Source organism: Elaeis guineensis, chromosome 8, assembly GCF_000442705.2.
Source record: "Elaeis guineensis isolate ETL-2024a chromosome 8, EG11, whole genome shotgun sequence".
Lineage (NCBI taxonomy): Eukaryota > Viridiplantae > Streptophyta > Magnoliopsida > Arecales > Arecaceae > Elaeis > Elaeis guineensis.
Window position 1 is genome coordinate 17357203 of NC_026000.2, and position 26276 is coordinate 17383478.

General features: G+C 37.4%; 1 protein-coding gene across 1 annotated transcript; it reads right to left on the bottom strand.

Annotated features, from left to right (window-relative positions):
• Window positions 1–13408: 13408 nt before the first annotated feature.
• Window positions 13409–20711, bottom strand: LOC105050046 (myb family transcription factor PHL7). The gene is made up of 7 exons (XM_073261864.1): window positions 20597–20711; window positions 17761–17964; window positions 16739–16815; window positions 16589–16631; window positions 16379–16436; window positions 14686–14755; window positions 13409–14181 (listed from the first exon to the last, which is right to left on the bottom strand). Exons 1-7 carry the CDS (start codon window positions 20700–20702, stop codon window positions 13756–13758), a joined length of 984 nt encoding a protein of 327 aa, XP_073117965.1. The 5' UTR covers window positions 20703–20711; the 3' UTR covers window positions 13409–13755.
• Window positions 20712–26276: the final 5565 nt, after the last annotated feature.

The window sequence follows — 26276 nt, forward strand, 5'->3', positions numbered from 1 at the left end:
GAGATTCCGTCGAGGATTTCGGCTGTGGGTATTTTATACCCAACACCAGTCTCCCTACTTTCGAGTTTGAATTTCAAGCGAAGGAAGTACACACAGAGAGAGATGTGCACAGCCGGAATCGCCCCTTCGAATCCTGCGCACTGCCGCCCCCAGATATTTTGACATTTAATGCGCGCACGTCAGAGTCCGCTTTTCGGTGAAGGTGACCTGAAAAGTCTTTTCGGAACCCCCGTTGAAATGCGATCCCAAGCGTCGTGCCGCGGGAATTTGTGAGCGGTCAACCCTCGATGGCGATGAAGGGGATAAGCGTGACACGTGGCACACACCAGCTGGCCCAGGAATACCCGCTGCCATAACTGCGTCAGGATCCGTCGGCTATTTAAACCCCTCAGTCCCTTCGTGGCTTCATCCTGGCGCTTTTCTTTCGTCTGAGAGTCTTGCTTCTCTCGCACCAGTCCTTGTCTCCTTCCCTCGCACCATGTCCTCTACTCGGGAGGCTGTTCTTGAGGGAATTTTTAGGGCTTGGAGGAAGGTGAGGAGGAGAATGGCAGCCGGTGAGAATCTCCATCATTTTAAAGGGGGCCCAAGGAAGAATTCCTTCAACAACAGGGGTTTAATAACGGGGGCTGTCGGTGAAGTTATTCTGCCCATGAATTTCAGAGTAGCAAGGCGGGGTGATACCGGTCAAGAGGGCAGAGCAGTCGTCATAAGCCATGACGGGATCCTTGATGCCGTCGGGGCCGAGAGACCAGAGGCGGTCGGCGTCGACGGTGGGGCAGTAGAACTTGTTGCGGGGACGGTGGAAGTAACACATGCCGACCTTGCCGGAGCATCTTGGGTGGCGGCCGTCATGGTGCATTCGGAGATGAGGCACATCTCTGGTGTCGCTATCGCTCCTGAAGTGGCTACGGTTCTTCTTGAAACAGGTCTTCGCTACTACCGCCATTGCCCTTACCGCCTCCGGAGATCTATCCCACCCCTTTCCCGCTAAGGTTGGGACTTCGGAAACAGAATGAGGCGAGATGGGGCGAGAGCTGTTACACGCACTGGAGAACGCGACTGAGAAGGATAGAGACGGAGAGAGGAGTTCGTAGCTTGGAGCGGCCTCCGGTTCGTCCTGCCCGAACCGTGCTTGCGAGACTTGCGATGACGTGTATCTTCTTTTTCTTCTTCTTTTTTCCCTGACCCACCGGGTTCTGTAACGTATACTTCTGTTAAATGAAAAAGAGATTTTGGTACCTCGTCTGCATCTTGCGTTAGATAGTTGTCTGTCGAATTTCTTCATTTTCCTTTCCTTCTCTTCGTCTGTGTTACGTCGTCCCAAGGTCGTCGGCGACCTCTTCAGTTCATGTGGGGTCGTCATTCACCGAGCTCCTTTTCGGCTTTTATGCCATTCGAAGATACCCACTTGTCAGGTTTGCTTGGGGCCCTTCGGGCCCAAGATTCCTCCTAGGGCTTGAACCCGGGGATTCGAGCTCCCGTTGCCTTCGGGCACTATTTGCTTTTCTTTTTTGCTTGGATTTTTCTCTGCTGAAGTCGGGGCTAAGTTTGACTCCCTTGATAGTCCTAACGGAGAAGCCCTCCTGAAGTTGGAGTAGTCCGGCTCTCGTAAGAGTCAGGGCAAAATTTTCCTGCAATCAAAGTCATAGGCAAAGTCCGGCTTCCGTAGAAGTCCGGGCGGGGTTGTCCTGTAGCTGATGTCGGCGATGGAGCCCGGCTCCCGTAGGAGTCCGGGTGAAGTCTTTTTTGTTGTTGGAACTCGGCTCCCGTAGGAGTCCGGGTAAAGTCTTCTTTACCGTTAGAACCCGGCTCCCGTAGGAGTCCGGGCCTTTCATTTTGCTCGAGCCGGCGTGAGGTTCTCCTCGTGTTTCTGACACGGCTGTGGGGGTACATTGGGGCGTTGTAAGGCCTCTCCCCCTATCCGGTCTAAAAGAACCGGGTTTTTGACTTTGCTCAAGTTAGGGCGAAGTTTTTCTTCTATCCCTAACAGGGCTGTGGGGGCACATATGGGCGTTACGAGGCCTCTCCCCCCATCCGGTCTAAAAGAACCGGACCTTCGACTTTGCTCAAGTTAGGGCGAGGTTCTCCTCCTGTCCCTAACAGGGCTGTGGGGGCACATATGGGCGTTGCGAGGCCTCTCCCCCATCCGGTCTAAAAGAACCGAACCTTCGACTTTGCTCAAGTTAGGGCGAGGTTCTCCTCCTGTCCCTAACAGGGCTGTGGGGGCACATATGGGCGTTGTGAGGCCTCTCCCCCCATCCGGTCTAAAAGAATCGGACCTTCGACTTTGCTCAAGCTAGGGCGAGGTTCTCCTCCTGTCCCTAACAGGGCTGTGGGGGCACATATGGGCGTTGCGAGGCCTCTCCCCCCATCCGGTCTAAAAGAACCGGGCCTTCGACTTTGCTCAAGTTAGGACGAGGTTCTCCTCCTGTCCCTAACAGGGCTGTGGGGGCACATATGGGCGTTGCAAGGCCTCTCCCCCCATCCGGTCTAAAAGAACCGGGCCTTCGACTTTTATAAGGTTGCCCTCTTGTTTTTGATACAGTTTGCTTGAATTGTCCCAAGATAAATGGGCACGCATTTTTTGATTAGGACGAAATTACTGGTAGTACATCCGTAAGTTTTCTGAGCTCCATGGTCGCGGGAGGTCGGCTCCTCCGAGCTCCTTAAGATAATAAGTTTCAGGCCGGACTACTTCTTTGACCTCGTAAGGTCCCTCCCAGTTTGGGGCAAGCTTCCCCTGGCACATGGAGCACATGATAGGTAATTTTTAATTTTTAATTAGCATATAATTTTTTAATTATTTAAAAATTTTTAATTAATTCTCAAAATACAGAGAGATGCTGAGAGTGACGAGCTTCCTGATAGGATTGATATCTACCAGCGGACCCACCAGCGACAGTCGGGGGAGTGGACGACAGAGAGCCAGAAGCTCTTTGTAATTTTTTTTAATTATTTTTTTATTCACAGTCTGATTTTTATTAAAAAATTAAAATAACTCTAATTTTAATTTTCAAAATCATATGACAAACATGAGATTCCAGTCTATCCCTGAGGGCTCGACCGCCCCCACAGATGATGAGATCTATGATCAGATGCTCGATACGAGACCCTATTATGTTAGAGATCTAGGATATTGGATCATTGCTCCCTCATCCTCATGCTCATCTAGGGCTGACATCCATTCTGCATGCGAGGCTCGACTGACGGAGGTGCAGAGGAAGGCTATCGAGGATTGACAGCATGCTATCATAGATCGACAACAGGCTGAGCACCTAGCTTAGGAGTTGGCTGCACGCATCGACGAGTATTAGTAGCTCCAGATCCAGATGATGAAGTGGATGATACAAATAGAGTAGACGATATAGCTAATGAGGCAGCAGCAGGTCGGTCCGAGCTCCGTCGAGTGCTCTTCGTCCCCAACTCTTTCTCCAAATATCGATATTTGATAGCTTATTGATGTATTTTTTTTATTTCAAATCTCTTATAATTTTAATTTAATATAATAAAATAATAAAATTTATTTATCAATTTATTATGTAAATTTTTTATTTTTATTTTTTTTAATTTATAAAAATATTATATATATAAATTAAAAATATATATTCATAATTTTTTTAAAAAAAATATGACTAAATTATTAGCGACAGAATTATTCACGATGAAAGATTCATCACCAAAAATATTTTACTAACATAATTTATTTTTTTAATAAATATATAATTAACAGCGACGAAAAACTTTTCATCGTAAATAATTATTAGTGACGTAAATATTCATCGTAAATTAAATTATTTATGATATAATTTTTTATCGCTAATATTATTCAATTTTATTTCTTAAAAATTTTTTTATTAAATTAATAGTGACAAAACTTTTTGGTTGCAAAAAATATTTTTTGCGACGTAAACTTTTAGTCGCTAAAACTTTGGAATTAGTAGCGATAAAAATATTTTCATCGCTATTAATTTTTTATTTATTAGTGATGGTATAATTTATCGTAAATACTTTTTTTATGATTAAATTTTTTTATCTTTTATTTTTAACAATGAAGAATATTCATCGTAAATATCTTTTATTAGCGATAAAAATTTTTTCATCGTAAAATATTATCAATGACATAATTATTGATGATGAAATATTAGCAATAAAATTTTCATCGTTAATATATATTAGCAATGAAAATCAGTTATTAGCGATGAAAATTTTTCATCGCTAATAACCTGCTTTGTTGTAGTGTTGATTTTCAAATGTTTCTAGTTATCAAGAAGGAACCTTATAACAGCTTGAACTTGCTGTTCATTGGTGAGGATATGATCAGCAGCTTGTAAATCTTTTATTATGTTTGATATAGTTCTCAAGTGCTCTTTGATAGTATGATTTGGACGCTTCTCATATATATCAAATTTGATAGTCAATTACTGTCACTGTGGTACCATTAAATTTTTTTTTAAGAAAAGCCCACATGTCATGTGCAATAGGAAGACTTTGACAGTAAAAAAATGAGATCATCAACCATAGAGCTTACCAAAATACTTTGAGCCTTTTGATCTTTCTCTTTCCAGACTCGATAAGCTTCTTAATCTCTCCTATTCTGCACACTGGTACCCTCATCAAGGCCATCCATGGTATTACGAATAGCCTCAAGCATCTTTTGTTCCTCAAGAATATAATACATTTTTAATTGCTAGACATTATAGTTCTCACCATTAAATTTTTCACCTTTGTTCAACTCAGTTATGATATTTGGTGATGCCATATTTAATGATAACTACATAGAGACATTATTTCTAAATAAATAACTAGCACTGTAAATAAATCAACACTTATATATCAATTCGTCATAAGAAACATACTAAATTAAAAATAACCTAACACAAGTAACAGAATTGAAAGTTCACTACATTCCCTATCATCATCTATATACAATTGTCAAATTATTAATAATTTAGCATGTTTATGCAAATCCATAAAAAATATTTCCACTCAATTAAGTAATTACAAAATAAATTAATGACTAAACATATACATCATTCATTACATTATGCTTGAAATAACATAACAATATATATGACATAAACATATATAGCATTTGTTACATCATGCTTGAAATAACATAGCAATATAAATAATTAAAATATTTATAAATGCATAAAATAAATATTCAATTAAATCTCCTCAAGGGCAAGTCGGGTTCTCACATTTTGAACCTAGTGAGTCAGAAGGCCTTTTTCTGATTTTCTAAAAATAGTGTACTTTTTACTATGAAGATTTGGCAACATCGATAAGATGGGTGTCCGTCTAGCTGCTCTCATAATAATAAAATGACTCTCTTCATATTTTATCTTGAAAATAGTTATGATTTTGTCATAACGCAGACTCTCATTTGAGTCAAACGATCTTCATAGTATCTCAGACCACTCATATGGTAAAGATTTAAGTAGGATTCTGATCTTCATACCATTTATAACAATATACCATTTATTTTTTTAATTTCTCAAATATTTTTTTCAATAATTTCAATATGTTACACAATATCATGTTCGAGACTTATCCTACAATCCTTGATAGGTGCCCATTTTATCTCTCCAATCATTCCTCTCAAAACCTCCCGAGTCTTTATCATTTGAACCATCTTCTAACTTAAAACAAATAACCATGTATTAGTGATAAATTATATATGATTTTTTTTAAACTAATTAAAGCATATGACAGAAAAAATATAAAATAAAAAAATTTTCAGAAGTGGAATCATATTTTTTTGAGTAGTCTATAATTTATTATGAATTTTTTTGAAAGAAAATAACTTTTAAAATTATTTTTCGATATGTACATAATGGCACTTTAGAGAGTATAGAGTCTTTGCTGTCTTGAAAACTCAAAAAAAGAGCTTCACCCCCTTTGATCTAATAATTCTAGACTTATCTATAATTTTTCAGAATTTTCTAACATCATTCGATAAATTTATTAAATTTTCATCATTTCAGACATGATAAATTAAAATTAGTTATCTCTCTGCCTAGAAAATTAAAAAAAATTATAGATAATTTTATAATTTCAAAAACATGGTCTGAAAAAATTTTGGACTAAAATGCCCTTGGGAAGACTCTTCATGTAATGGGATTCACGTCGTCTTCAACCTCCAGCAAAATAGAATTTTTTCAGATTTTATTATTTCCTGAGCTAATTTTGAAGGCTTGGATCTCTCACACTAGAAATCCAAATAATATGTGCTATATACCATTGGAAAGCTCTCAGATCATACTATGGAATGATACTAATTTTAAGGACTGAGCATCATAATGGAGAGAGAAAATTGATCCGAAAGGCATTGCCCCAACCATCTTTACCTTAAATATTTAGAGACCATTACTTCTCACACACTCATCCAATTAACCCCAAAATTTGCATCATGTTATACATCAGAGCTATCATGTATATATTAAAACCACCTCTAGATATTCAGTCCATGGGAACATGCCATTAGAAATCCAATTTTGGTTTTAAGCAACTAACTCTTGCAACTCTATAATTTTAGGCTATAAACAAGTTTTGAATATGTCATAAAACCTCAAGGAGTAAAGGGATTCGATCATAAGATGCTCTGACACCAATGTTGAAAAATAAATTTAAGAATCTTTATGTTTTGGATTATCTTACATTGAGAGAATCAAAATTGAATTTTCTTCTCATAAATCGGATCACAATCAAACCATATAACTCCTGGGTCAAAAGTACAATCACAAGATGGAATGCATTTGATTTTTGCAATCCAAATTCCTCCAAGATGAGTGTTCTTGGTTTTGAGAGAGTTTTTCAAATATTTTTGTTGGGATATTTGAGAGAGACGTCGAAACTTTATTATCTCTACTATTTCAAGATAGTTTTCAGCATTTTTAGTTATAGAAAGTTATCAAAGTAACTCTCGAGAATTGCATTCCAAGTCGGATCGGATTTTGCCCGCATGGGTGATCCAAACCCATATTTAAAAATCAATAGAAATCCTTGCCTTAACCATCATATATTATTGTATATATATAAATATAATATATAATATGTCATACCCCCGATCTGAGATCGTGAGTCGGGGGTTGCGATAATCATCGCATACTAATAGAGAACTCTCTCTATAAACATGCAAAGCATTCCAAATATAATATCAATGCATCATAGTAGAATTAATAATTAATTAAGTTTAAAATTTAATTAACTAAAATTAATTTTAATCTCTCATAAAATTTCAACAATATTCAAAAGATCTTATAGTAATTAAACTTCAAATAATAATTTTATAAAGTATAGTGCTAAGTCTATGTCTAAAGTCAATTAATACTATCAACTCTTGCATTTAAACTCAATCCCAAAGTAATATCCACATCTGCAATTAAGAATCTGGATCTAAAAAAAAAATGACAGATAATGAGCTTGCTAGTTCAGTAAATAATGAATATCTCAGCTAGACATTTCAGATATTATTATGATATTCAAAAATAAATACAATGAATAAACATAATAATATATTCTATGCTAATTAATGCAAATCAAATTTTTTTTTAAATATTGATATACATATATAATCATAAATTCAACTCGAAATAAATCATATATAACTCAACAGCCTTTAACTATGACCAACATTTAAACCCATTGGTATAATCCACTGAATATCAATATTTAACCACCATTGGTAGGGTCTATTGAGTACCAATGTTTAACCTTCATTAATAGGATCCACTGAGTACCAATATTTAACCCCATTGACGAGGTCCACTGAATATCAATATTTAACCCCATTAAGAAAATCTACTGAGTACCAATATTTAACCTCTATTGATAAGATCCACTGAAATATAGTCAGACTGAGAGTACAAATCCAATTCGTATCAAAGTACTTTTGCAACATAACATATAGATATCATAATTTCATTTAGCATATGTATATGCCACAATAAATCAATGAATCATAGTATTCCAAAAATCTCAAATTTGTAAATCACTTTTCGTTCAAAATAAAGTTTCATAAATCACACATAAATCAAAGACTAATTATTTACTTTCAAAATAAATTATGAAATATCTTAAAAAAATAGCTTGTTACTTTTCTTTATAGAACATTGAATGAACATATTCGATCAATTCTGAGAGCATCATTCAGAATCTATTATTCAAAATATATTTTTCTATCAGTCTTAAGCCACAACTAATAAAAATCTTGAGTTCTGACACCTTCACAAAGCAAACAAAGTGGTAGCATCTAACATTCCGATCGATCAAATCAAGATAATTTTAAATAATTATGATTAGAATCAGAAATAAATAATTCAACAGAGATCAAGGATGATCAAATCAGTAGATTTGACGAGAGTTACGATAGAGGCTAACATGATGCTCGATGGTCAAAGGTTAGTTTGATCAAATAATTTTATTTAATTAAGATTAGATTAGATACAATTGGCTATATAGAGATCAAATAGATCAAATCTGATGGTATCTGAGTCCAGTCAAAATGGATACCAATTTACTATTTGACAACCATAAATCAGGATCTTTTACTAAGGTCGATCAAAATCACCAAAAAAAATCTTTCACTGGACTGATCTTTGAGAGAAAAATCTTTATAGAGAGAAAAATAATTTTAAAGAGAGAAAATTTGTAGAGAAAGAAAATAAAATCTTCTAAAAAAATGTGAGAATGTAAGCTCAGAGAAGGAAGAGAGAGAATCTTTATCTCCCCTATTTTTTTTTTTTCTTTCTTTCTTTCTTTCTCTTTTCTCTTCTTTTTTTCCTTCTTCTTCCTCTCTTCCTTAATGGAATAGGGGACTCTTTTATCCCCTTGTTCTCGAGGTAGAGGATGTCTCCCAGTCGGCGGTGCCCGTGGCCAGAAGAGAAGACCACAGCAACAGAACCAAAGGTCTTTGGTCCGGTGATTGGCAACCAAGCACGATGGAGGCATGGTGGTAAAATAGGGAAAGAAGGAAAAAACAAAGCATCCCAAATATTCTGACCAAGCCGGCATTTGTTAATCCAAAATTCATGATTCCAGGATTCAAAAGGATGTGAAGGAGGATCAATTGAGAGCTTAGAGGATCAATACCTTCATCCAATGGTGCTCCGATGACTTTTTCCAATGAACACAGTAATGGAAGTAGATTTTGTTTAAGATGAAAACAAGGGAGGAAAATGATAGGATTGATCAACTTTGAGGACCAAAAATCGGAGGTGAAGATAAGAAAATCCTAGATTGGTTTAACAGAGGAGGAATTGAGATTTTGAAGGACTTACAATGTTTAACTTTGTGTGGGAATCGGACTCCTAGTTAGATTAGAGGAAGAAGGTGACTTCCTTCGGATTTCTTTCCACGTATTTTCTGGTACGTACTGACTTATATATATATACTTATATATATATATATATATATATATATATTGGTGAACTGGGTTGAGGTATTACCTAATATAAAGTATTATATATATATATATATATTGATGAACTGGGTTGAGGTATTACCTAATATAAAGTATTATATGCTAATTTTCTGCCTTTACGTGCGTGTCACTGGACTTTTTTTCATTTTCTTATAAAAAATCTACTTACAAACTTTAACTTCTGAGCCATGGACGTGCATCTTACGTTACCTTCAGGTTGTTACATGTTTGTTGCCCAACGACTCCAAAAGTATCATCTTGCATCCTTTGAAGTTTAATAAGATTGGTTTGATTAATCATTAAAAAAATATTTTTTAATTTTTTTAATTTTTAAAAATAAAAATTAAAAAAATAATATTTGATAATATTATAAAAAATTAAAAATTAAAATCAAAAAAATTAAAATAATTTTTTTATATATAAAATAAAAAAAATTTATTTTTAAAATTTATTTTTTTATTTTTTTACTTTCGTACATTTAAAATATCAAATCAAAAAGTAAAAAATCTGAATCCTTCTTCTTGGTAGAACTCTTCACCTCTCCATCTATTTTTTTTTTTCTAAATCATTCTTCCTCGTCGAGTTCTTCATCTGCCATTTTCAAATATTATTTTTTATTTTATAACAACATAATTATCAAACATATTTTTTTTATTTTTTTATTTTTATTTAATAATAAAAATTAAAAAAATTAAAAAATATTTTTTTAAAAATTAAAAAAAATAATCAAACGCACCAAAATGATTCAAATATCATTTTGTACCCAAAAAAAAAAAAAAAATGATTCAAATACCATAGGCAATTCCGAATTTTCCTTGGATGGGTCATGGGATGGGATGTGCCGTGTCCTCACAATTGAGATCGTGGAAGTTCCGTCCTGTCCAGGTACCCGTCTCTCTTGTCTCATCTTGACACTTGACTGGGATGCCCCACCATCACATCGACACTTAAATTCTAGGCTTCGATGGAAACGGCCATAATAAAGGCTGTTAACTCAACTGACAACATAAAAAATATAAAAACAAAAAAATAATAAAAAAAATGAGAAATGTGACATCCGACTCGTAAGATCCGCATGAGAAGTGTCTACATCCCCCCCCCCCCCCCCCCCCAACACACTCGCACGCACATGCCGTTTTTTTGGGTGCTAAATATTTAGATCTATAGTCGAGTCAAATCAAACTCAGAAATTTATATCTAAATATAACTTGCATATGACGCAGATACGGATATGATCGGATTATATGGGACCCCTTTTTTGCCCTACCGACAATGGCTCCACTTGCAATGCGGCCAGGTCCCATAGCTCCATCTTTTTCTACAGTATTCTAAAGGGTTTTTAAGTCTTTTCATTGCTGTAAAAATTCGGCATTTTGATTTAACAGGACGGCTTTGATTTATTTGTCAGCAATCGCTTGTAGCAATGGTTGGTATAGCAAATATTTGTATTTTCATGAGAAATATTTCAATAAGCACATTCTACTTATCTTGCAAGTCCAATACTGGAGACTGGAAGCTAGAAATGTCAAGATAAATGATGACCTTACCTCTTCATCACCATAGTGAAGAACCAATGGAGTCGTGTAGATCCCAGTTGTCCCAAAACTTTAACAACATGAGATGAAAGTATTGGAGAAGAAGAGATGGAAGACGAAGGATATGACATCAGTTGAATTCAGTGCAGCATAGTATCCGTGCTATTTGAAAAAAAAGAGGACGAATAAAGGAGAGAGAAAAAGATGAAGATGGTGGAAGCATAATGGAGCACAGGGACTAATAGGTGGAGTATAGCATAAAAGTAGATGGAGAGTGTGGCGGTGGGGAGATGGATAGAGATCGGAGAAAAAGAAAAGGAGAAGAACGTGATAGTTATGGAAGCATGGCAGAGCATAGGTGCTTGTTGATAAAGCATAAAGTAGAGGTAGATAGAGAGAATGGTGGTGGGGAGGCAGATGAAGATCAAAAAAAAAAAAAGAGAGAAAAAGAGAAAAGAATGAGGACTAATCGGTGGAGCACGATATGGAGGTCGATGAAAAAAGCACCAAGAAAGATAAGAGAGAGAAAGAGAAGAAGATGTTAAAGATGGAAGAATGAGGGCACGATATGGAGGTCGATGGAGAAAGCATCAAGAAAGATAAGAGAGAGAAAGAGAAGAAGATGTTAAAGATGGAAGAATGAGGGCTAATCGGTAGAGCATAATATAAAGATCGATGGAGAGAACGTCAAGAAAGATAAGAGAGAGAAAGAGAAGAACAAGATGTCAAAGATGGAAGAATGAGGGCTAATCGGTGGAGCATGATATGGAGGTCGATGGAGAGAGCATCAAGAAAGAAAAGAGAGAGAAAGAGAAGATGTCAAAAATGAAAGAATGAGGGCTAATCGGTGGAGCACGATATGGAGGTTGATGGAGAGAACATCAAGAAAGATAAGAGAGAAAGAGAAGAAGATGTCAAAGATGGAAGAATGAAGGATAATCGGTGGAGCATGATATGGAGGGAGTGGTGCGCGGAATGTAGATGGAGATCGTGAAATAAAATGGCTGAGCCAGTTTTCCTCTTCGTTCAACCAGTTCATAAAAAATAAATCATTTGTACCAAAAAAATAATAAATCATTAAAAAAAAAAAAAAAAAATGAAGGCTAGTAACTTATGGGTTACCTATTAATTATAAACTATTGGATGATCATGACACCTCTTAACCTTTTATAACATAATATAAAGATTCACCGTAGCAAGTCCACATTTTTCACCGAAGAAAATCTTATGAGAAATGATGAATATTGGCTCTCCTACCCCTTTCTGATATGCATCATGCCGGTGGAAGATATACTCCGCTGGACCGTTTAAGGTAGGGGAACGTGTTGTATCTTTCACATTTATCTTCTTTTTATGCAGATGGTTGAGTGATAGAGTTCGAGGTGCTTTCAAATTCATGCGGCGGGTGATCCAACAGTGGATTGCCCAAAGCAAGATGAATCCTTGGGCTAGAAATACAAACTGTCTTAATATAGAGAAAAAAAATTGTTTTGAAGAATTTGCCCTACAAAATAAAATGTTGAAAAAGAAGAATTTGCCAACAAAATAAAAAGTTGATTATTATTTATTATGTATTATTTATATATTATTTATTTATTTTTTGGAACATTTTTGAAGCTCTAGATAGAAATATCCTTGGTTTTTAGCAATGTCGCAGCATGCCAGCTTCTGCTTTTCCTCTAGATTTATTTTTTCCTTGCGGCATGCCAGCATCCCATAGCCATGTAATCGTTCAACCATCCAAACAGTGAACAAGATTGTTAATAGTTATTTTATCTTGTAATCTTGAGTTCTGCCGTCCAAACAGTCTACAGGAGCGTTAACGGTTATTTTATTATTAAGATCCAGAGATCCTACATGATTCGGATCAATCCTCCACTTCCCAAAAACACGCCCTTAGATCAAAGTGAAGATCTCCGGTGTCGAGGGCTCCTGTTTTGATCAAAGAGGAGATAAATCTGCCATCTGAAAGCTCCAAAAGCCTAGCACCTTGAACACGATAGCAGCTTCACCTGGATTTTTTTTTTTTCCGTAGAACAGCTGGATGTTTTCAACATAATATTTGAATCTCACATTATCACATAGATTTTTGTTTTCTTGCTTGGCGCAGGAACATATTAAAGAACACACTGAATTTTTGTGCTGACCTCACAACACAGAAGGTTTCCACCATTGCCAACCATCGTCAGGAGGACAACATCTCATCTTCCATTAGGCCACCACCGGACCTCGTTCTTCAGTACATTGATCCCAGCATTTTCATCACTAAAGTTGAAGATACCTGAAAGACATCACTATACAGTCCATGCCGAAGATACCTGTAATATCATCATTATACCACTCATTCATTTTACTTCACCCTCCAGAGTTTCCATGGAGCTCTTTCAAGTTTCTTTCAAGAGTTACCCTCAAAAATAATACAAGCTATTCATATAACTTTACCCCGATATAGTGATGTAACTTAATAATTAATAAAACCTTGCATGCATGGCAATGTTTCCCATTTTAAATTCTGGACTAACAACAAAGACGACTCTCCTAACGGGTACAACATTCATAGACAAATACACCTAACTAGATAACAAGGACAAGTAAAACACACTCTTCCATCATGATAGAATCTCTGGCGAAAATTTGCAACCAGAAAAGACATCTTCTATCCATTAGCACTACCTAAATCCAACCCCTGATGCAATTTCAGACCAATCACTGTTAGGAAGATTCATTCATGAGCTGATCACTTAGATCGATGTGGCCACCATCAAAAGGGTACATTAAACAAGCGCATTGGAAATCTCAGCCTGAGCTTGACTCAAGAATGTGATTAGAATGCATCAGCCCTGCATTTTCAAGGCTTCCTGTTCCCTGCTGCTCCTTGACCCGTTGCTCTCTCTTTGGGCTGTCAGGGGAGCGAGCACAGGAGGAGTCTGGTGTCATAGGCTCATGGTGAAAGGAGAATAATTCATCATGGGGAAGACTTTTGACAAGCCCACAGTCGACCCTATGGTTGCTGGTACCCTTGCCTTCGATGGGGCTCTCAGAGGTTGAAGCAGGGGTTGGGGGGTCAGTCTTGTCATCAAGATGGGGGTCCCCAAATATGGTAGTTGTGTTACCCAGTCCTGATGCTCCAGTCAGCACGCTACTAAGACGCTGTTGCTCCTCAACGATTTTCTTCAGATATTTGCCCTGGGCTTCTATTCTTAGCTGCAGCTGCCTTTGGACCTAAAAAAATTCTGAAAGCTAGGGTCATTTAAAAGTAACCTTGCTTAGTTCATCATACAATTCTGACAGATCTATTGACTTACAGCATCATGGATGATTAAAGCAAACACATGTGCGCATGCACATGCACAAACCCCTGGTACCACCCGAACACAATTAAACTGTTCCTCAAATTTGCTATGTTCTCATTAACTGATGCTGTTGATTATATCATATATTATCAGCATACAATTCTTCGAGCTTATCAACATATTTATCTTCTGAAGATCATTATGTTCGGTAATGCATCATATATATGTTATCCCAGATGACTGAACTATGAAAGAGTGAGCGACCTTGTTCATATTTGCAATTTTCAGAGCATTGAAGTGGGGCAATTCCTATTTATACTCAATGAACACATCAGCTATTCATCTAACTACTTTCTGGAAGCCACAGTAAATTTGCAGCACTTCTGGGACAAGCTTGTACAAATCAATAATTATAGATAAAGGAAACACTTGCCTCTAGTTGTTCCTGTAGCCTCTTTTGAACCTCCATCTGCAACTTTAGTGCTTCGGTTATTTGCATTCCACTGACAACGAAAGAAAAAAGCATACCTTAGTTACAATTTGATCCTCCATCTGATAGTTTTCATGAAGACTAAACTAATCAAGGAGAAGGAGAAATGCAACTACTAAGCATAAATAGAAGAACATTTACAACAATCCTCAAGGGATTGAAAGATTTTTTTTTGTGCAGGACCACCAAGGATTGGCCTGCTTTGTGCCAGAGGACTCTAGGCATTGGATAGTTTAGGGTTCAAAGCAACCATATTGCTTGCTGTCCAAATTCCAAGAACAGGATGCAAATAAATAAACTGAATTTATCAGCAAAGTTACATAAATAAAATTCTGTCTAGGGCTTTTAAAATAATTGGAAGGTCCTAGGAAAAAGGAACAGAAGAAATGCAGGTCATAATTGAAAGATCTGCTGCATATTTCAAACCATAATATAGAAAATACTGAGCACAGAAATAAGTAGAATACAGCAGATACAAAACTAGCAAAACCACTACTAGAGGAGGGAAGGCGGATCCTAAAAGAAACAGATTGACTTATTAATCCAGCAGGCCATAATATAGAGACGTAGAATATATTGACGGAAATCTGGTAGAGAATTCAACAAAACTAGCAGTCAATAATGGATAAAACAAAGAATATCAAGAGTAAAAGATAGAAAAGGAAAAGTAGAGAAACTGATAAAGATAGAAGGAAAAGAGGGAAGAGGGAAGAGGGAAGAGAAAAGAAGGAATAACCAGCCACAAACCTGAAACCTGGCCTTTTTCCTGCACTAACTAATTAGCCACATGTTTGGCACTTACTAAGCCTCCTAATGGCCCAAGGTGCTGTAGCACGGCACCATTTATGACACAGTAATATAAATAGTAACAAACTCCTTTATTTTATCAAAATAAACTTATGTTATTATACATTGACTATCACACAATTTCAGCCCTCCATTGCACAGATCAAAGATTGGAAGCCTCATAGGCTCGTTGTTTAATCCCTTGCATCCTCCCTTAGGCAATAATAACATTTCTTTGACAGCAATTGCATCAATTTTTCCATTAAATTCCATTTTTCATTTCATTTTTCTTAAAAACTTTTCTAATCTCATCCTATATTCTAATTTGTTTCAATATCAAATAAAGAGATAAACATCTCCACATTTAATATCTAAAAGCCTTATTAGGAATTTAGTTGGAGATATATGTTGAAACATGATCGGGACAACAAAATCAAAAGAAACCAAGACCACTTTGCTTAAGATGGTTACAAGGGTAACGGTCAATGGGTAACCCAGTAACCCACCCAGTTTACGTAGCCACTACATATTAGGCTTAAAATGGGTGCCATGGCCTGATTGGCAATACGAGCTTACAATCCTGAGATCCAAACAAGCTAAGTTAAATCCACTTCATAAATAAGAATTACTAGATATCAAAAACTATAAGTTTGATTTGCAATCACATTAGCTACTATAAAAAATTGGAAATGAATTAGTTTTGGATTTAATGAAATGGAAAAACAGATGAACTCAAGAATAGTATATAGAAGAAAAAAAGATAGAAGAATTTAAACAATTCTAAGAGCATAAGCACCATAATTGTTTATATTTTGCATCCTACTTGCACCAAAATAGAAAAAATACTCACGATGAGTTATCAACAGTTGGAAGTAGGTCCCCAGGCTCTTTCTTGTCAGACTTAGTACCTACATAACTGAAAACCTATTTAGAATGGATATTATAAAGTATGTAAACACTGTAGTTTTACGAGTGCTAGTTTGGTTTCAAATAGGCTTCTGCAATTATAGAACATTTGACTTCTTATCTATGAAACTCCTAAGAAATCATATGCCCCTACCATCAGATGAAGACTCAGGAATGTACTTTGCAAGCCGATACTTCTGGATGAACCAAAGCCATGACATCAGGAAATGCAGAAGTAAATAAAATGAGATAGTGAAGATGAAAAAGTATCTAGAAATAAAATCAGGGATCTTCAGCAAATTACCTGTAAGTGACTTTTGACATGGTATATGGTCAAGCCTTGTACACCCATGGCCCTAAGGACACCTTTAGGAGTGGCTCCTGTCACATAAGATGAGGACATGAACATTTCTAGAAGCTCAACCATTTCTCAAACTCCAGTTGCAGATAGGTTTATTTGAGCTTTTGATGCAATTTATCATGCTTTGAGACCTTTACATGTGCGCTAGTATAAATTCTGGCATGCTTCATTGATTCAAGTACTCTAACAAGTACATTTTTTTTGAGCACCTACTGAAATAGATATTCAATTTCTTAACAAGATGAAAATCTATTGGACTCCCATAAGCCGAATATCTGCTCAACTAAATTGAAGTGTTGACCAAAATGGGAGGACGATATGTGCTTTTATCGGTCGAGGAAAGAGTGAATTATAGCAAGAGAAAACAGTATCTACATCATTGTGTCTGATAATATAAGTACCTCCACAATAAAATTTCCATGGCCCTTCTGTTAGGATGTCAATCAAAAGTGGGACTTGCACAAGTCTTAACATACTGAATTTCTAAAATGAAGAATTGTTGTCATAATTACCAAATATGTAAGTATACTGAAGATATTGTGAAACAAAAGCAGAACATTCAATTGCAAAAGTAATCATATTGCTAATGCAATCTTTCCATAAATTTTAGGCCGATAGGCATAATGTTAAGACTTAAAAATATGGCAGTATGGCAATAAAATCAATCTTTTGTTTTGGTTTTATATAATATTAGCCTTTTGGGATCACATAGGACAAAAGGAACAAAATGAAGTTTCATATTTAGTAGTTTGTAGGCCCAAATTTATATGGAAGACGATGTTAGAAAATCAGTTAGAACAATGGAATTTCACTATTTTATGTTTTATTTTTTTTGGAGGGGTTTTCTAAAAATAATTATAGAAAAACAGCTACATCTGTCAATGCATGTTTTAGATCTCATCAACTTTATCTAAACACAAATTTGAGCTGGCATAAACACTGAAACAGAGACAGAAGGTGCTCACTTTCTGGTCCACCAAGTTGTGTAACCGCTTCTACAAAACGTTGATGAAGCTCATGTGTCCAACGCAATCGCTGTCTTGAGGCCAACCCCGGGTTACATGGGTTGTTCCTTTCACCCTTCGAGCCTGAAGTTTCAACATTCATTTCCATTTGCTGGTCATGAGCAAGCATGTTGGCACGAACTTGGTTTATACAAGAGATAAGTTCTGTGAAATAGTAACGAACAACATTACCAGGCAGGCATCATTTTACTTAAATCTAAAGAACAAGGATACGAGTGTCAAAATATTCTGTATACAAAATCAAACTAAACAGTAATAAAGAAGTGAGGTCGATGGATAAATCATGGCAACAATATGATGAAATTAAAATGAACTGAAAGCTACTATAAATTTATTGGTTATCCTAGATGTAACAGGCCTAACAGCAAACAGAAAAGGAACAAGTGATATCCCAATAATAGCAAGAAAGACAAGGTTGTTGCTGTATTCTGTTGAAAGTTTTTTTCTTCAAAAGAATATTGTGTTGAAAGTTCTCTTTTATTAAAACAGCAAAAAAAAAATGGTTGAAAATTTTGCTGCTAAAGATAATTTTAATATGTAGATAAAATATAGTTCTCCATGAAAAATGGACTTGCATATCAAGTTGATACTAGTATTGTCATAATATTATTGAATGGACCCTGAAAGTTCATATGTTATTGGACTTCAGAAGTCAATTTTATATGATGAGCCCAATCCAGTAGACCTATCACAATGCAAAAACCTAGAAATAAGAAGATAAAATGTGCATCAGTTTCCGGTGGTCATTTGAAGCACTGGGTGTTCAGAGTGGTTATATCAAAGAAAGCTTTCAAATGACCGTTATCAAATTCCTTTCTTAATTGACATTTGGGAAAAAAGAAAACAAATTAATAGACTGCTTTTTTGAAGACTCAAAATATAGGTTTTTCATTGGATTGAATAGTAACTGTCATGCACTGCCTCCTATGCATAAGTTTTTCTTCATTCTTTTTTTTTTTTTAGTTCAGTAATACTCCATACAGAAGTTTGAAGTCTTAATCTTCACATAAAAGATGACAGTTTTCTTAAGAGAATAGTCTTCAGAATACAGATACTGCTGGTGACCAAAAGTATGTTCCAACTATACGGCAATGGTAAATACATAAAATTATCTTGAAGTTAGAGTCTCTTTAACTGGTTCTACAACAAAATCCCTCTAAAAGTGCCTAAAGGCCCTACGAATTGTAGGATTCCTCAAGTCACATCTTTATGCTAAAGATGCATCACTATGTTAAGAGGATAGTTGGTGCAGATTGAACAAACTCTTCCAATCAACATATTGCACCAACTAGCTGGAGTTGTTCACTACATATTTCCAGACTACTATATCTCTTCTATATTTTTTAAAATAAAAATAAAAGAATGGAGATTTGTCATCTTGTTCATGTAATCAGAAGAAAATGCAAGTTCCTCATGAATATTTGGGCTTCCATTGTAGTCATCAACACTATCCTCTACAGAAGGCATGCATACTCTTTATGTTGTACAATAAATGACAATTTCTTGGACCGGGTGTTATAGAAGAAAAAAGAGAAATAAATAGCATGCATTGCTAATCTGACCAAGATAGGTATTTCCATGGAAAGTATAAAATCAGTGTCAGACAACTTGCTTAGTATTCCCAAGAGTAAGTAGTTCAGATGAAGTTAACAAAATCCCACCCAATCAAGCATAACATGAGGTCAGGCCAGAGCATTATTTCCGACAAAGTTTCAGTAGGTTCCTCATAAACAAGCCATGATTCCCTGCAGTGGCCGATCGATCTTACCAACAGTAGAAAACAAAGTAATCCAAAATAAATATTACCTGTTGCCTTTAAGTAACCTGAAATTTGAGTACCTTCCATGTTACCAGGACCTCTCAGCTCACTCCAAAGTACACAAACCCAACATTTAGAATCAGATATGGTAATGAACTAATTCTTAACGATTACAAGAATCCGACAGCAGGACACCTACTGACTTATTCAGAACTGACTCTCATATCAGTTCATGTATTATTAAAGTTGACAAGAAATTAAACTCTGAATCACACATTGCCTCACCATCTTAGAGGCAAACTACAGGCAGAAATGTTATCACACTGCAGACGAATTACACAATTAGAAGGCAGCTGAAATTCACAAGAATCCAGAACTGGATCCTCATCAGACTCATTCTGAAGAGAAAAAAGTGGTTTAGGAATAATTATCAGAAACCATTAGTATGCTGTTCTTTGTTAGCAAGTAACAACAAACGGATATACCAAACTTAGCAACAAAATCAACATCAACCAAACAGGCTTTCTTGTTACCATCTAAATTACAAGTAAAAAATCACAAGAAAAGAAATACTGGACAGCAATCAGCATGCAACCTCACTTGGTTTACTATCTCATGAAAGTGTTGGAAGACAAATATCAGGCATGCAAAAGGATCCATCAAAATAAATCTAATAAAAACCAGATCAGATGCACAGTTAGCGCCAACTAGGTTCTAAACTTCAAAGCTATCATGGCCTCCAACCATTAGCACATACTTCTTCTCTTTAAAGAAGGAGGCACAAAATAAATAAAATATCTCACTCCATTGCAACATAAATCATAAGCCAAGCTCCCAGGAGAAATAACAAGCAAAACAACTAAAAGGAAAACAGGGGGGAAAAGGATAACCTACATGAAAAAGAAAACTCTCAACTACATCATGTTGGGAGAAGAAATACTCAGGAACCGAGTAAAACGAAAGCCACCCCAAATTTCAACCATTCTACCTCCAAAAAAGCAAGAACGAGAAACTCACCAACCAACGCTAAAACACCACAAAATTCGATCCCAAATTTCCAACAAAACACGCAAGAACCAGCAAATCCCAACGAAACACGAAGCAATAGAGTAGAATGAGTCATACCCCAATCCAAGAGACCACCAAAGCATCAGAAGCACAGATTCCGAGGAGCTCAAAAATCAGCTGGATTTGACAAAGACAAACAGCCCAAGTAATCAAGTATCAAAATATCGACCAAATTTGAATGCTTCCTTTCAAAATTGTAAAGGATTTATTTTTTTCCTTTTCCAAAAAGAATTTCTCACCGGCTCGGGATTAGCCCACGTCGCAGGCAAATTAGAGGAGTTGAGTTGCCCCCACGGAAATAGCGTGAGCGTCGCTATCTGGGCAGTCCGACGCCATTTGGAGCGACTTGGGACGGCCACCGATGGCATCCACCCCAGAATATTCCGTTACGGGCCGGTCTCTTTCCCGACCGTTGTGGAAATTTCGAGAGCCCGTCGGCTTATGCAACAATATATTGGCATTGGCTCCAAAATGGGTTTAAGGGCCGTTTTTTAAGATTGAAGAACAAGGAGTCTGGCGGTTTGTGGCAGGCGTGCTCCACGCCTGATGTTTGCGCTTAGTGTGTCATCTATTGGAAGAGTAGAGTTGTGGAAGAGCTTGGGTGGGTAACAATTGCACACAAACACCCTCTTGGAGAGAAGTGTGATGCTAGTCTGTGCCTGCGTTCTCTAATTCCCATGAAGGATGGGTAGGTGGCAACAACGTGTCGGGTTACTTCGAGTCAGGTTGGTGCTCCAACTTGTCTCATGAATTTATACTAAAAAGCCATTGTGGTAACATAGTCAAATAGAGTTATGGAATGGACTGGACTAAATAGACAACCCAAACCCGTTACATGGGGTCGAAAAGGTGCACACTATTCTGTCTTGCTCTTGCCCCTGGGATTCCAAGCCCACTTGATCGAGGAGTCAGATCTTAGTCAAACATCCCATCAATAGAAGAAGGGTAGAGGTGGAAAGAAAAAACTATTCTTCTTCCAATAAATAAGAGGGTCAGATGGTAACGGTACCAATGGAATCCCAACACAAGTCTCCACTACAACGAACGCATAACGTGATTTTGGTGACTCCTGATGTTTCAATCTACTTTAGAGTGAAGCATTTTAGGTTTCTACAGATGCCCACGATGGAGATATTGCTGAACCTTTCATTTAATCAGATTCTTAATAGGCTAAGGATATCTTATCAGATAATACAATTTGAAGGCTAAAGAAAAATGGCGTGTTCACTTCCATGTAAACAAACGTATGCTCTCATCAATGCCAACAGTGCATTTGGAGGATCAAAGGCCCTCCTCAAAAGCGAGAATTTTCTTTCAGGCATTGGCTCGATATCGAATTCCAATCGGGGGTGATCTTATCGCACGCAATCTACGGCTTGATCCCATTGGCGTCCCATGTGATACTCTTGGAGGAATTAGCGGACCATCCGTTCTCTAAATGTTGGAGGGATACATTTTATTTTATTTTATTTTATTTTGGGTAGAAAGAAAGGGTCTGGGAGGATGCGATTCGGATGGAAAATTTAGAAAAGAACCCACTATCGAGATACGACGGATCAGAAATTGCTTTTAATATCCATATCCAGATCGTTAGAATTAGCCCCCTCTTGATCATTCGTATCTTACCAATTAATCGAAGCCTGACATCTATTGAGACTCGAATTCGAATCATTTGCATGGAAGTCACGACCCTCTCCGCCTGATCAAATGGTGAGATATACATTGTTTAAAGTCGGCATCAGGAATAGGGGCTCTTCCTGGGATGATTTATAGTGTACCTGGCCTCAGGAAGAGACTTCAGGAAAGTACGCACGCAGAATTTATGGAGCATCCGAGTCCTCCTTTGGGCGGTGTTCACATGGACATACGGAGCAATGTCTCCAAGTGGGTATCAATAATGAAGGAAAGAGAGCTAGCAACAATGATGCAACCCCCGCAATCCATTTCAACTTGATCTAGCCTGATCCATTGTACCTTTGTCAAGATGGGATGGGATCAATCAAAAAACATGTCCCAGCCAGGTGGATTGAATCACTAATATTAGGCCAATTTGATCATGAGCTCATAGCTCAAAAGTTCCAATTCTTATAAGGACCGTCACGATCAATCTTCTGTGGCATCTAACTCCGACAAAGAACAATCTGTAAAAGAAATACACAGATCAAAATTATATCCGACGGAGATCCTCCAATACTTAAGTCAGTAGGGAATGATAAACATCAGATCAAAAATTCAAAGTGATAAAGTGTTAGTCCAAAAGTATCTTACGAATACTATTTATTTACTTCCCTTTTATAGGCGAGTTATTGGTAACCATTTGTAACGGTTAGACATATGGATCTCGCTTATTCCGGCATTATATGATCATAGAATGGGCAATTAATGACCGCTGATAGTCATGGTATGTAGCCATTGCGCTCTTTCTACACTAGCGGTTTCTGATATGTCGACTTTATGTCGGCAGTTTGAGTATGCCAACCATATGTCGGTATTCAAAATATCTTGAATGACCATCGATCGAAGATTCTGGCATACTGACTAACCATCGGTTGAGTCATTATGGTTGCCTTAGTCCCATCAAGGAGTCAATTGAGAATTTTCGATTGTACGTCGGTGTGATCGACTGATAGTCGAATGTCTATATCTGTGTTATCGATTGCTAGTCGGATGATAAGCTTTGTAGTCAATCTAAAGTCGGATGATACGTTATAGTTGCATCAGAATCCGTTCTGTAGTACAATTTTGATGGTCCATTGCTAGTCGCCGACATACCATTGGCTGGCTGATTGTAAATCAGAGAGAGCAGATTCAATTGTCCCAGCAGTTGTCCCTTACTCCCAAGTCCAAGATAACCTAATACATGGCTTGACACGTGTTCTGATATATTGGACGATACAAGTCATTATGCATCATCTCGAGCTCTGATTCTGTAGTCGATTCAGTTACGAGCATTAATGATTTCTTTGAAAATCTAAAGATTTTCTGTCGTTTTGTCATTTTGATGGTGGTGTGACCATCATTGGGATGTCAATTCAAGAAGATAGTTAGGTGGCTGGATGATCCGATCGATTTGATTCTGACTAGTCGATTGCTGCTATACATCCAGTTGTTATTGACTTTTAGCTGTTCACATGGATAGTGATAGCATATCATGATCAGACGGTAGGTGCATCGAACCGTCCGATCAATTATCGATTTTGATGTAGCCACATATCAAGATTCGGAGCAATCTTAATTTGAGCAAATCCATCTCAACCATTGATGGATTTTATATATAATGTCGCTTTTATTTCTACTTCTTTGCTTGTCATTCTCCTGCAATCGATGACCTTTCTTTGGGTGTCAAAAGCTTTCGGGGTCTACGAGTCTTCTTCCCTATATCTTTATGGTCTCTAGGGCATCCCTTAGTTTCAGGTTAGGCTTCTCCTTCTCCTCTTCCCTTTCTAGTCCTCTTTAATTTCTTTTTCTCTCATTTTCGATGGCCAGTAGCAGTAGAAAGGGCTAGAAAAAGGTTAGAATATATGAGCCCCCTCGAGATAGTCGATCGGATGATCCGATTGACGATTCTCCTTTGGATCTGGACATAGAAATTTCTTCTTTATTTGGATCCAATGTCAATCGGCTCTAGAAATAATATTATATTTTGAAGTAATTTCAGCTCTTTGTGCCAAATCCGAACGGTCGGATGAGTTCTCCTCCTTCAGACCAGATAACAATTTATATAGAGGATCTTCGAGCTGGTCTTCATTTTTCGATTCTGGAGTTTGTACGGAATCTCCTTGATTATTATGATCTTTGTCCTATCTAGTTAGCCCCAAATTTCATTCGGTTAATCATCAGTTTTGCTTTATTATGCCACATGATCCCGACCAACTATCAACCTTCTCTTTTTCATACTTTTTTCGTTCTTCGTCCTCACCCAAAAGCCAAGAGTTGGTGATTCTTTAATCCGAGGAAAGGTCTGTCATTTATTTCCAACTTTCCTTCATCTATCCACGGATGGAAGCACTATTTTTTTTTTGTTTCTTCTTCTCTACCTTAAGGCTTTCCTTTCTTTTGAAAAAATCCAAGGACAAGCCCTAATGAACATAGTCGGATCGAAGTCATCGATTGAAAAGATTTTTTTCGGCTAACAGATATGAAAGTTCCTGTGCAATGGAAACTATTGATGAAGCAAGCTCTCTATGATGCCGGACTTAGTTCGATGCTTGCCATAAGTATAGCTTAGTCGGTCTTTCATTTGTATTTTTCATCTGGTTTTGAACTTTGTAACTAAGTTGTTTTGTCTTTTGTTTGCAGCTATACGGCCTTCAGGGCAGATCTCACCAGCCGATGTCCGACAGCACGTCGTCAAGAAAAATCGACCTGACATACAGTCACATGCACCAAAGAAAAATCGACCTGACATACAGTCGACAATGGCGACTTTGGCCGACACTCCATTGGTAGCTGTCCTTGGGTCTGGCACTGAGCCAGTCATAGCATTATCGGCCTCGCCAGTGCTTCCACTAGTCGAAGCACCTCCACCCGTCGAGGAATTAGGAAGGGATGATGATGTCACGATAGTCAAACCACCACTAACCAGAACAACACGAGCCAGTGTAGAGCCAATAGACTCTCGAGCAATTTTTGCACCAAAATCAGGACCGACCGAGATGAGATCGATATTATCCCAGGTACCTTCAACACCTGAATGGATGGTGGTATCAAGCGATCGACCACCTACTGGAGAGCAAGAAAAAGTGTCGGTTAGCTCGACCGACGATGGGTCATCGACGAACTTCATGGAGCTTTTCAACGTTCAGATCCCAGTCAGTGAGTCGGTTTTGACGAATCCAAAGTTGGCCAAGCGATTCATTGAGGCCGTACTACTTCCTATCGATAGGGAGAACAGAAAGAGTCAAACGATATTTGAAATATTTTCATCCTTCTACCCAACGATCCTCAGTGTAAGTCAGTATTTTACTTCTCAATTGCTTTTTCTACTTATTTTTCCTAACTTGTTCTCTTTTTTTTTTGCAGTTAGTGCATGACATGTTAGTATTGGAGAGCAGTTATTGAAAGAGTGCAGACTTCCATCGAATATGGCCCAAAAAAGTTTCGACCGCAAATGTCGAGAAGGCTGCTGTCGTTGAATGCCTCCAAGCAGCAATAGAGCGGGAGGAGAAACACTTGGAGAAGATTTTTTGAGTAAAAGCTGAATTAGAGTCGGCTAAGATTGAAATTAAGTCAACCAGAACCGAAGCTAAGTCGGCCCAGCAAACTATTAAGTCCCTGAAGTCTCGAATTAAAAGCAAGAAACACTCGATTAACTGACTCCGAAGGGAACGTAATGGTTGCATCGAGGAGCTAGAGAAGAAATGGGAAAGGCATCGGGCCTCTGAGAAGAGGTTGGTACTGGCCGATGCAGAGTCGGCCTTCATTAAGGAGGAAGCACAATCAGTCAAGGAAGCTCTCAATCGGGCACCGGAGCAGACCGTCGATGATTATAAGGAGTCTGAAGATTTTAAAAATAAAATTCTCGAGGATGGCAGCATATCTTACTGGGTCGGTTATAAGGATGGAAGGGATGCGGTCAAAAAGCTTTATCCTGACCTAGATCTGAGCAATATAACCGTCCAAGCTAGTG

Excerpts from the sequence above, each read along its gene's own strand:
- LOC105050046 (XM_073261864.1), bottom strand. The coding sequence starts at position 20,702 with ATGACTCATTCTACTCTATTGCTTCGTGTTTCGTTGGGATTTGCTGGT. Across the intron at positions 16,437-16,588 it reads TCCTGAGTCTTCATCTGATG|GTACTAAGTCTGACAAGAAA; the intron begins GTAGGGGCATAT and ends TCAGTTATGTAG. Across the intron at positions 14,182-14,685 it reads GGCTACAGGAACAACTAGAG|GTCCAAAGGCAGCTGCAGCT; the intron begins GCAAGTGTTTCC and ends GAATTTTTTTAG.